At 43.4% G+C, this 12,950-nt stretch overlaps 1 protein-coding gene across 1 annotated transcript in view; it reads right to left on the bottom strand.

The window, feature by feature from the left end:
- Positions 1-3,912: 3,912 nt before the first annotated feature.
- LOC143402601 (gastricsin-like) overlaps positions 3,913-12,950 on the bottom strand; it is a 28,355-nt gene continuing 19,317 nt past the window's right edge. Inside the window, exon 9 of the mRNA XM_076860164.2 lies at positions 3,913-4,065. Within this exon, the coding sequence (XP_076716279.1) occupies positions 3,913-4,065 (153 nt within the window). The remainder of the gene's footprint in view (positions 4,066-12,950) is intronic.

The following is a 12,950-nucleotide window of genomic DNA, read 5'->3' as shown; positions in this document are numbered from 1 at the left end:
CCGCTCCGTGGGTCGCTGGGCCTGATCTGCTGGTGAGTCGCAGGTCTGCCTAACTTGCAGGCACCCGGCGGCTCTGCCCCTCCCCCAACCAGGGCGGGGCGATGTGTCTGGACGGCCGCTGGGCCTGTTCTGTTGGTGGTCACGGTTCAGCCTACCTAGCAGGCACGTGGGGCAGCTGTGCCCCTCCGCAGGTTTTTGGGCCTGACCTGCCGGTGGGTTGCAGGACTGCCTACCTTGTAGGCTCGGGGGGTGGCTCTGCCGCTCTGTGGATTGCTGTGCCTGTTCTGCTGGTGGGCCGCGGGTCCGCCTACCTTGCAGGCGCCCGGCAGCTCTGCCCCTCCCCCAGCCAGGGCGATGAGTCTGGCGGACCTCTGGGCCTCTTTTGTCGGTGGTCAGGGTTCTGCCTACCTAGCAGGCTCGTGGGGCAGCTGTGCCCCTCCGCAGTTTGTTGGGCCTGACCTGCCAGTGGGTGGCAAGTGCGCCTACCTTGCAGGCCCTGGGGTGGCTCTGCCGCTCCGTGGTTGCTGGGCCTGATCTGCTGGTGAGTCGCAGGTCTGCCTAACTTGCAGGCGCCCGGCGGCTCTGCCCCTCCCCCACCCGGGGCGGGGCGATGTGTCTGGCCGGCCGCTGGTCCTGTTCTGTCGGAGATCAGGGTTCTGCCTACCTAGCAGGCTCGTGGGGTAGCTGTGCCCCTCCGCAGTTTGTTGGGCCTGACCTGCCGGTGGGTGGCAAGTGCACCTACCCTGCAGGCCCCGGGGGTGGCTCTGCCGCTCCGCGGTTGCTGGGCCTGATCTGCTGGTCTGATTGCTTATTTTTTTAGGCTATTGTGAATGGAATTCTTTCCCTATTTTTTTTCCCTATTTTCGTTTTGTTTTAGCAGATTCATTATTGATGAATCGAAAAGTTACTGATATTTCTGTGTTGATGTTGCATCCTGATACTTGACTAAACTTAATTATTAATTCTAAAAGTCTTTTGGTGGAGTTTTAGGATCTTCTAAGTATAGGATCATATGATCTGCAAACAATGATAATCTGAATTTTCACTTTCCTATTTGTATCCTTTTTATTTCTTCCACGTGGCCAGTTGCTTTGACTAAAATTTCAAGTGCTACATTGAACAGAAATGAGGAGAGTGACTATGCTTGTCTTGTTCCTGATTTTAGAGAACATGCTTTCAGTTTTTCCCCACTCACTATGATGGTGGCTTTGGATTTGTTGTATAGAATAATCTTTGTGACGCTGAAGGAAGATCCTTATATACTTAGTTTTATTAGTGATTTTATCATGACTGGGGGTTGAATTTTCTCCAAAACATTTTCTCTGTGTCTTTTGAGTTTAGTATGTGACTTTTGTCCTTAGTTCTGTTTATTTCATGAATTATACTTATTGATTTGCATATTTGGAACCATCCTTGCATTGCAGGAAGGAAACCTACTTGATCATGATGTATAATCCCTTTATTGTGTTGTTGAACGTGATCTGCTCACATTTTATTTAGGAATTTTGTATCTACGTTCATCAGGGATATGGGTCTGTAGTGTTCTTCTTTTATGTGTCCTTAACTAGATTCTAGTTTCATAGAATAAATTTGGAACTGCTTCTCCTCCCCATTTCTATTTCATAGAATAACTTGGGAAGCACTGGCTTTAATTCTTCTTACAGGCCTGGTAGAATTCACAGGAGAATCCACGTTTCCTGGGCTTTTCTTTTGTGGAAGACTTTTAATTACTGTTTCAATAGCATTGCTTCTCCTGGGTCTGTTTGTTTTCTCTGTTCGCGTGGTTCAATTCGGGTAGGCATCGGTGTTTAGAAACTCAACTTCTTCCCGATTTTTCAATTTATTGGACTATAAGTTTTCCCAAAGAGTCCATAATGATTGTCAGGATTTCTCTGTTGTCTTCTTTTTTGGTTCTAATTTAATAATTTGGGTCTTCTTTGTCTTTCCTTTGATTGGTTTAGCTTGGGTTTGTTAATCTTGTTTATCAGGATTAACAAAGTTCAAGGATTCAATTCCCTGTTCATTGATCCTTTGTATTTTTCAAAATTGAGGCTCTATTGCATGAATTTCAGCTCTGATCTTAATTATTTACCTCCTTCTCAAGGTTTGGGATTCATCATGAGGTTGTATATTGGGAATATTTCTAAGTTTCTCATGTAGGCCCTCATGGCTCTACCTTTCCCCTCCCAACGGCCTTCATGGAGTCCAGGAGATTCTGATATGTGGCATATCTGTCTCTTAATTGTAAGAATTTTAAAATTTCTCCCCTGGTTTTTTATGGCCCACTGATCTATCAAAAATATATTATTCCATCCAGATGTGTTTATATCATTTCTGCCATTTTATTCTTTCTCCTGGGTTCTAATTTCATTTCATTATGACCTATTACCATACGAGGAATTTCATAGAATGCTACATATTCACAAAACCTTGCTTATGGCCTTAAATTTCCTCCATTTTGCAAAAGATTGCAGGGAAAAGAAAATGCATTGAGGTCTTTTTGGATGAAATGCTCTGTGGATATCTGTTAGGTCCATTTTATCAATAATATATATTGGGTCTGAAGAGTTTTTACTGGTAAAAATCACATTTCTAAGGAGGATTAATCAGGGAGAGGAGAGGAACAAAAAATAGGGAGAGAAGAAGGATACAGAACTCTGCCTACAAAGAGGGTGGCCCTCTCCCCTTCATAAGCCTGGCAACTGAACACAGGTCAGTTTTCAAGCCACAAGAAGCATACAGTGTCTGTGGTTCTGTCCACACACCTGACCCAACTGATACCTCTACGTCCTCCCTGGCCACTATCACGCACCTCCAGGTGTGGTACTACACAGAAGTCAGAGGGATGGGTGAGAAACTTACCCACGCTCTTCTCCCACCCACACATCACGGGAGTATCTCTCTCTCTCTCTCTCTCTCTCTCTCTCTCTCTCTCTCTCTCTCTCTCTCTCACACACACACACACACACACACTGCAAAAAGCAGGAGGATGGGGCTTGAATACTTTAAGTTTGGGACCTCCTGATGTATAGGGACTGGACTGAATGTGAAAATGATGTGAACCATTGGTTCAACTCCCTGTTTTTTCTCCAAAGACAGAAGTTGCATTATTTGGGTCTCTGAGATCTGAGATCTTGCTTGATGAGAGAAAGTGGGCTTGATGTCCATGTAATTCAAGGAACTATGCCCACGTTCATAGCTCAAGGTCAGCCCTCCTTCAAATTGTAGTCCTGGGACCTAGGAGTCCCTAAGCTCCAGAAGTCCTCCTAGAAATAGTATCTAGCACAGCCTCCTCCCTCATAGACCCCATGAAAGTTGCAAGGGCACATAGGTGTCTAGAATCTTCAGATAACTCTGGCCAAGGTTGATTAAGGTCTGAGAGGACAGTCATCTAGATCTAAGAATTGTGCCCCCCAGTCACACTGCCTGTAGACATGCATCTGTGTCCTGGGGTATTGAGTAGCTTGCGGGTGGTAAAGTGGACCAGAAGAGCATCTCATGTTGTTAGAGTAGGAATTCTTACCAGTCACCAATGCTCCATTACCATTGCCACCCCCTCTAGAGGGAAACTATGAAGACATTCCAAGCTCTGAGGAAGACAGAGCCCATCTCCAAGTATCAGCTCAGGACCCATTTCACTTAGAATCTCAGTGACCCACCAGGGAACCTCATGGCCCCTCCATATCTATCAGGGTGAGACCTGACCTGATTCCCACTCTGCCATTGCCTGAGACCCAGGACTACTTACAGGACAAAGAAAACTCCAAAAACAACAGGCTGGACAATATGGGATACTGTTTATTATTAGGGAAGGTCCACTAAGAATGGCACATTGCAGAGAGGAAGGACAGAGGACTCCAGGCAAGGTGGGGCCAGGAGGAGGACGGGAGCCCAGGTATCCAGGAGGAAAGTCTAGGCGGCAGTGGCAAAGCCCACCCTGTTGTTGGCCATGTCAAAGACGGAATAGTAGGACCTGAGGAAGACGTCCCTAAGAATCCAAAAGGGTTGGCCATTTCCTGAGGACACGTAGGTGGCTTCCAGTCCAACCAAGCAATAGCCATTCTCCTGCTCAACAGAGAAAGGCAGCACTCATTCATTCGGTCACACATGGCCTGGCCACTGCTAGCCTGAGCCCTGGTCAATGAGCAGGGCAAGGACTGGCCCTGAAGGCTCATAGACAAGGTGGTGTTTCACAAGAGGGGCTGCTGGGAGGGATTTTCCAGGGTAAACACAGGTTGTAGTGGCCTCTGCAGGGTCACCTATTCCCATGCTGGGTACCTTTTCTTGCTAAAGCTCCCTTCTGTTCCTCATTGGCAAAAGTCAGAAGATGGTTCAGCTTAGACTAAAGCTAGCTTGCATTCAGACTTTACCTTCACCCTCATCATCTGTGCAGCTGGATCAACTATTGAACCTCTCTGAACCTCCAGGTTTTCATTTGTAAAACAGAAAGAGAATCTCCCCATCAAATACTGTGACAATTCCCTTCACCTAAAGGGAAGCGTAGGAACTGGGGTGCACACAGTGGATAGCCCTGGACAGAACCCCTCTCCACATATTAAGAGACTGATTGATCATGGGTGACACTCTTCTGGTAGGGATAATCCCAGGTGGCATGAGTTGAGAAAAATGGCACAGGGCCAGGTGGAGCTTTTCTGGCTGCACCTGTTCCTCTACCCCAGTGGCTCAGCCCCAGGGACCAGGACTTACATTGAGGATGTAGGCAGAGGGCGGCAGAGGGAACTGCACCCCATTGATGACGAAGGTGGGCAGGTTCTGGATGTCATTAGAGTTCACGAAAAACTGCAGAGAAAACAGGTTCTTCCAGGTCCCCTCATTCCCCACCCCAGAGCACCTGCTAAGCCTCCCGGATGCCCCAGACCTCTTTTTGGAGCAGAGGGCACAGTTCAGGGCAAATGCTATGTAGGTACTGCGTGGGTGTCAGGTGCATTGCTAGAGTAGGTGACATCCAGAGACACCTGAGAATGTCCCACACCAAAGACGCTCCTCCTGCCTGAATGACCCCTCTGAGAAGTTGAATCACTGCCCTTTTGCTTCAGGTGTCCTTTGAAATCACACAGCCATGTGCAAAAAGTGGACCAGGGCTCCCTCCCCTAGTGGGGAGAGCTAATTAGGTGACCATTTCATTTGCCAGGACACACGGGAGCAAGGGGGCATAGCTGTGTGGAGGAGAGGGAGGTGTGGATTGAGGGTTGTCCCTTGTTACTCACTTGCTTGGCCTCAAGTTTCACTCCCAGGGAGCCACGATGCAGAAACAACAAACACTACTGGGCTGACCTCTCCTGGCCAGGGCACATCCACACCACACCCACCAGTCCATACTCATCCTCCTGGGCCCCTATAGCTTGCAGAAGGGAGCTCAGGTACTGCTGGGGCACAGTGAGCAGAGAGGTTCCTGTGTCCTCCATGGCCTGGCAGCCCTGGGAGCACCAGCCAGAAGCCTCTTCCCTAACATAGAACCTGGGTGGCAAGAAGAGGGCAGCCTCAGCCTGACCAGGTCAGGGCAGCCAGGGGAGACCTTCCCTCCACAGGGAAACAGGCACCCCATAAATATGAGGATCCCCAAGGGCCAGTGCAGGTTGTTCCCTTCCTCACATTCCCTCTGAGTCTGTGCAGGGTCACCTGAAGGACCCAGGAATATATTCTAAAAACTTCAAGGAAGTTTTGAGAAGCACAGAAAACCAAGGTTGTCGTGTTTGTTGTAAGAACGAGGAACAAATTAGTTGTTCCACACACCTCAGGTTCTAATCTGTAGGGACAAGAGCTGCTCCAGTACTTGGGATTGCACATGTGCCCCACTCCCCCTTTCTCCAGACCCAGGGTTGATGGCCCTGTGGAGGTCAGCTGAGGCTCTTGGGGAGGGCAGGTCACAGGAGTCCTTGGTGGGAGCCTGGATGTGTGCATGCCATGGGTGCCCAGAAGCCAGATCCAAGGAAGGTGCATCCCAAAGGGACCCCCACCCAGACTCACTCCTCAATGCTGATCTGCCAGTAGAGCTCCCGGGTGACAGGAGCCCAGATCTGCCCTGTGTATAGGCTCTTATCCACACCTGCAAAGATGACTACTCCTCCGTCCTCAGATCCCCCTAGGCTGAAGGACACACAGGGACAGGGAAGTGAGGGAGAGGTTAAGGAAGGGGATGCACATATTGAGAAGTCACCTTCACAGGGAAAGAGCATCTTGGCTTGGCCCAGTGGGCACAGCTCTACCTACTGGAAGAGAAGTTAATCAAACTCTAAGATTCTAAGACTGCATTTATTAAATTTTTTTTAAAATTTGGGGTTTTTTTCATTTTCATTTTTTGTTGTTTTTTAAATTTTTTTAATTTTTAAAATTTTTTATTTTATTATTATTGTTTTTTAATTTTAATTTTAATTTTATTATTATTATTTTTTAAAATTTTTAAAAATTTTTTTATTTTCTATTTTTTTTACTTTTGTCTTTTCTTTTCTTTTCAATTTTCTTATTCCCCCTTCCTTGAATTCTACCTGCTTACTCTCATTTACTTTAGTGACTACTTCCCTTCCCTTCTAATATCTTTCCTCCCAAGCATCAAATAAATTTATAAGAGTAAACAGTAACTCAGCAGTCAAACAGAACAAGAAGTAACATGAGCAGCATGAAAAAGCAAGAAAGAAAAGGAGTACAAACAATGCAGGACAGCCTAAATATTCAGGAGGACCTAGAGTCATCAGAAAAATGGTCATATAAAGAACTCAAGGAATAACTTAGACAGATGGATTGGAACCTTAAAGAGGATAAGAGACAGCAAATCCAAACAGTGAAAGAACACATTGAAAATGAATTACATAAACACATAAAAGAAGAAGTTAAGCATCTTTATCAGGAGATAGAGATAATAAAAAAATCAAACAATAATTCTAGAAATGAAGGAAAGTATAAACCAAATTAAAAACTCAAATGAGAGTATCACTAACAGAGTGGAGCAAGTAGAAGCCAGAACGTCAGATAATGAAGACAAAATATATCATTCTGAAAAGAGTCTAGCCAACTCAGAAAGGCTGGTAAAAAATCACGAGAAAAACATTCAAGAGATATGGGATAACATGAAAAAAACCAAACTACGAGTCATCGGGATAGAGGAAGGTAGAGAGATTCAAACCAAGGGAATGAGTAACCTGTTGAATGAAATAATTACAGAAAACTTTCCAGAAATAAAAAAGGAAACGGATATACAAATTGTAGATGCATACAGGACACCGAGCACACAAAATCACAGTAAACCAACGCCAAGACACATTGTTATGAAGATATCCAATGTACAGAACAAAGAGAAAATATTAAAAGCTACAAGAGAAAGGAGGCAGATTACATTCAGGGGAACACCAATAAGGTTAACAACGGATTTTTCATCACAGACGCTGAAAGCAAGAAGATCCTGGAACAACGTATTTCAAACACTGAAAGACAATGGATGTCAACCAAGAATTCTGTATCCAGCAAAATTAAGCTTCAGGTATGACAACGAAATAAAAATTTTTCATGATAAACAAAAGCTAAAAGAATTTGCAGCCAGAAAACCAGGATTGCAAAGCGTCTTGAACAAAACACTACACGAGGAAGAAACGAAAAACAATAACCAAAACCATCAGTGGGAAGTGCCTGGGTAAAGACAGAGGGCAGGGGGAAAGCTAATCATGGAGAAACAAACTAAATTAAAAAAAAAGATAAATAATCAAACATGGCTGGAAGTACAAACCATATATCAATAGTAACTCTAAACGTTAATGGCTTAAACTCCCCAATAAAGCGACATAGGCTGGTAACATGGATTAAAAAAAGAAATCCAACAATATGCTGCCTCCAGGAGACACATCTGATTGGAAAAGACATATACAGGCTGAAGGTGAAAGGTTGGGAAAAAATATACCATGCACACAGTCCTCGTAAGCAAGCTGGAGTGGCCATCCTCATATCGAATAAAATCAACTTCAAGACTAAGTTAATCAAAGGGGATAAGGAAGGACATTATATACTGTTAAAAGGAACCATTCACCAACAAGACATAACAATTATCAATATTTATGCACCAAATAATGGTGCTGCGACATTCATAAAACAAATTCTCCTCAAGTTCAAGAATCAAATAGACCACAACACAATAATTATGGGTGACTTCAACACACCTCTCTCACCATTGGACAGATCCTCCAAACAAAAGTTTAATAAAGAAACTATAGAACTCAATATCACAATCAATAACCTAGACTTAATTGACATATATAGAATATATCAACCATCATCAAGTGGATATACTTTTTTCTCAGCAGCACATGGATCCTTCTCAAAAATAGACCATATATTATGCCATAGGGCAACCCTCAGTATATATAAAGGGGTGGAGATAATACCATGCATTTTATCTGATCATAATGGAATGAAACTGGAAATCAATGATAAAAGAAGGAAGGAAAAATCCTACAACACATGGAAAATGAACAATATGTTACTGAATGATCAGTAAAGGAGGACATAAAGGAGGAAAGACATATAGGAGGAAATCAAAAAATTCTTAGAGATAAATGAAATTACAGACACAACATATCGGAATCTATGGGACACAATGAATGCAGTTTTAAGAGGGAAATTCATTGCCTGGAGGTCATTCCTCAAAAAAGGAAAAACCAACAAATATATGAGCTCACACTTCATCTCAAAGCCCTAGAAAAGGAAGAGCAAAACAACAGCAAATGTAGCAGAAGGCAAGAAATAATTAAAATCAGAGCGGAAATCAATGAAATTGAAACAAAAGAAACTATTGAAAAAATTAACAAAACTAAAAGTTGGTTCTTCGAAAAAATAAATAAGATCGACATACCCTTCGCCATGCTAACGAAGAGAAGAGAGAGAACTCAAATTACTAACATACTGGATGAAAAAGGCAATATCACAACAGATGCTACAGAAATACAGAAGACAATTAGAAATTATTATGAAAACCTATATTCCAATAAAATAGAAGATAGTGAAGACATCGATAAATTTCTTAATTCATATGATTTGCCCAGACTGAGTCAGGAGGATACAAACAATTTGAACAGACCAATATCAATGGATGAAATAGAAGAAGCAATCAAAAGACTTCCAACCAAGAAAAGCCCAGGACCGGATGGGTATACAGCGGAGTTTTACAAAACTTTTAAAGAAGAATTAATACCAATACTTTTCAAGTTATTTCAGGAAATAGAAAAAGAGGGAGTTTTTCCAAATTCATTCGATGAGGCCAACATCACCCTGATTCCGAAACCAGACAAAGACACCTCAAAGAAAGAAAACTACAGACCAATATCTCTGATGAACCTAGATGCAAAAATCCTCAATAAAATTCTGGCAAATCGGATACAAAGGCACATCAAAAAAACTGTGCACCATGATCAAGGAGGATTCATCCCTGGGATGCAAGGATGGTTCAATATACGGAAATCAATAAATGTTATTCACCACATCAATAGACTTAAAGATAAGAAACATATGATCATCTCAATAGACAAAGAAAAAGCATTCGACAAAGTACAGCATCCCTTTATGTTCAAATATTAGAAAAACTAGGGATAACAGGAACTTACCTCGACATTGTAAAAGCTATCTATGCTAAGCCTCAGGCTAGCATCATTCTGAATGGAGAAAAATTGAAGGCATTCCCTCTAAAATCTGGAACAAGACAGGGATGCCCTCTATCACCATTTCTATTCAATATAGTTCTTGAAACACTGGCCAGAGCAATTAGACAGACGAAAGAAATTAAAGGCATAAAAATAGGAAAAGAAGAACTTAAATTATCACTATTTGCGGATGACATGATTCTATACCTAGAAGACCCAAAAGGGTCTACAAAAAAACTACTAGAACTAATAAATGAATTCAGCAAAGTGGCAGGATATAAAATCAACATGCATAAATCAAAGGCATTTCTGTATATCAGCGACAAAACTTCTGAAATGGAAATGAGGAAAAACACTCCATTCACAATATCCTCAAAAAAAAAATAAAATAAAATACTTGGGAATCAACCTAACAAAAGAGGTGAAAGATTTATACAATGAAAACTACAGAACCCTAAAAAGAGAAGTAGAAGAAGATCTTAGAAGATGGAAAAATATACCCTGTTCATGGATAGGCAGAACTAACATCATCAAAATGGCAATATTACCAAAAGTTCTCTATAGGTTCAATGCAATGCCAATCAAAATCCCAACGGCATTTCTTGTAGAAATAGATAAAGCAATCGTGAAATTCATATAGAAAAATAAAAGACTCAGAATAGCAAAAGCAATTCTAAGCAGGAAGTGTGAATCAGGCAGTATAGCGATACCAGATTTCAAACTATATTACAGAGCAATAGTAACAAAAACAGCATGGTACTGGTACCAAAACAGGCGGGTGGACCAATGGTACAGAATAGAGGACACAGAGACTAATCCACAATTTTATAACTATCTTATATTCGATAAAGGGGCTAAAAGCATGCAATGGAGGAAGGATAGCATCTTCAACAAATGGTGTTGGGAAAACTGGAAATCCATATGCAACAAAATGAAACTGAATCCCTTTCTCTCGCCATGCACAAAAGTTAACTCAAAATGGATCAAGGAGCTTGATATCAAATCAGAGACTCTGCGTCTGATAGAAGAAAAAGTTGGCTCCGATCTACATATTGTGGGGTCGGGCTCCAAATTCCTTAATAGGACACCCATAGCACAAGAGTTAATAACAAGAATCAACAAATGGGACTTACTTAAACTAAAAAGTTTTTTCTCAGCAAGAGAAACAATAAGAGAGGTAAATAGGAAGCTTACATCATGGGAACAAATTTTTACTCTCCACACTTCAGATAGAGCCCTAATATCCAGAGTATACAAAGAACTCAAAAAATTAGACAATAAGATAACAAATAACCCAATCAACAAATGGGCCAAGGACCTGAATAGTCACTTCTCAGAGGAGGACATACAATCAATCAACAAGTACATGAAAAAATGCTCACCATCTCTAGCAGTCAGAGAAATGCAAATCAAAACCACCCTAAGATACCATCTCACTCCAGAAAGATTGGCAGCCATTATGAAGTCAAACAACAACAAGTGCTGGCGAGGATGTGGGGAAAAGGGTACTCTTTTTTACATTGCTGGTGGGACTGCAAATTGGTGCGGCCAATTTGGAAAGCAGTATGGAGATGCCTGGGAAAGCTGGGAATGGAACCACCATTTGACCCAGCTATTGCCCTTCTCGGACTATTCTCTGAAGACCTTAAAAGAGCATACTACAGGGATACTGCCACATCGATGTTCATAGCAGCACAATTCACAATAGCTAGACTGTGGAACCAACCCAGATGCCCTTCAATAGATGAGTGGATAAAAAAAATGTGGCATTTATACACCATGGAGTATTATGCAGCACTAAAAAAATGACAAAATCATGGAATTTGCAGGGAAATGGATGGCACTAGAGCAGATTATGCTTAGTGAAGCTAGCCAATCCCTAAAAAACAAATACCAAATGTCTTCTTTGATATAATGAGAGCAACTAAGAACAGAGCAGGGAGGAAGAGCAGGAAGAAAAGATTAACATTAAACAGAGACATGAGGTGGGAGGGAAAGGGAGAGAAAAGGGAAATTGCATGGAAATGGAGGGAGACCCTCATTGTTATACAAAATTACATATAGGAGGTTGTGAGGGGAATGGGAAAATAAACAAGGAGAGAAATGAATTACAGTAGATGGGGTAGAGGGAGAAGATGGGAGGGGAGGGGAGGGGGGATAGTAGAGGATAGGAAAGGTAGCAGAATACAACAGTTACTAATAGGGCATTATGTAAAAACGTGGATGTGTAACCAATGTGATTCTGCAATCTGTATTCGGGGTAAAAATGGGAGTTCATAACCCACTTGAATCTAATGTATGAAATATGATATGTCAAGAGCTTTGTAATGTTTTGAACAACCAATAAAAAAAAAAGAAATGTGTCTAGGGGTTACCTAATGTCCCCCAGTAGGGATGACATCATTGAGAACTGTGTGCTTACGCGATGTCCCTGGTGGTCTGACTCAAGTCCTGGCTCCCAGCACCCCAACACCTTGGGGATGGAATTGGGGTGTGGTGGGGTCAATAGGTAGCATGGATGAGGACATGTTGGTTACAAGGCATTTTTGATGCTGTAGATGGGGCTGGAGGCCAGTGGCAGAAGTCACTGACTGGAGGAGTCTTCAGAGGCTTTCGATATCCATCAGGGGACTTGGAGAAACCGTCAGCACATGCCCAGGTCACACTCACAGGATACGCCATCTGGGCATTGGCCATGCCTCGGGCAGCAGAGTGAAGAAAAACCTGGAGCAGGGCATGATTGGAAGGCCACCCTGTCTTGTCCCCTTCTTCACTGTCTCTCCCTACACCCCCTGCAACTCTGCCCTGACCTAGTTCTCCTGGGAGGCCTCTGTGTCCCCCATTGCCCTTTACCAAGCCCTGGTCTGCCCTTCTCTGGCCCAGGTCTGGTTCATCCTGTCCCTCTCTCCATCATCTGGGGCCCCCCACACCCATTCCCCACCTCTCCTACCTCTTACAGCCACCTCCCCCTCTTCCCATCCACAATCTTCCCAAGGCTGAGCTGACCTGAAGCTGGACTGCCAACTCTCCATATTGGGGGACTAGAAAAAGTCCCCATGCCAGCACCCTCTCTCCACGTTGTACCCAGCACTCAGGGCTCCAAACAGATTGGTCACATCTTTGGGCCCCAGGCAGAAGGCCAGGCATCCTGCTCAGCAGCCAGGCCCTGAGGATCTGCAGCCCCTCCTACCCCCTGTTCCTTCCTGTCAGTCTCCTGGGAGACCCAGGTGGCCTACTTCCTCCCCTCCCCTGTCCTGTCCCACCACCCACCCTCCATACACCAAAGACTCACTCTTTGACATGTCTGGT

This window comes from Callospermophilus lateralis, chromosome 6, assembly GCF_048772815.1.
Source record: "Callospermophilus lateralis isolate mCalLat2 chromosome 6, mCalLat2.hap1, whole genome shotgun sequence".
Taxonomy (NCBI): domain Eukaryota; kingdom Metazoa; phylum Chordata; class Mammalia; order Rodentia; family Sciuridae; genus Callospermophilus; species Callospermophilus lateralis.
The sequence above is the reverse complement of the archived record's forward strand: the minus strand, read 5'-3'. Positions and strand labels throughout refer to the sequence as shown.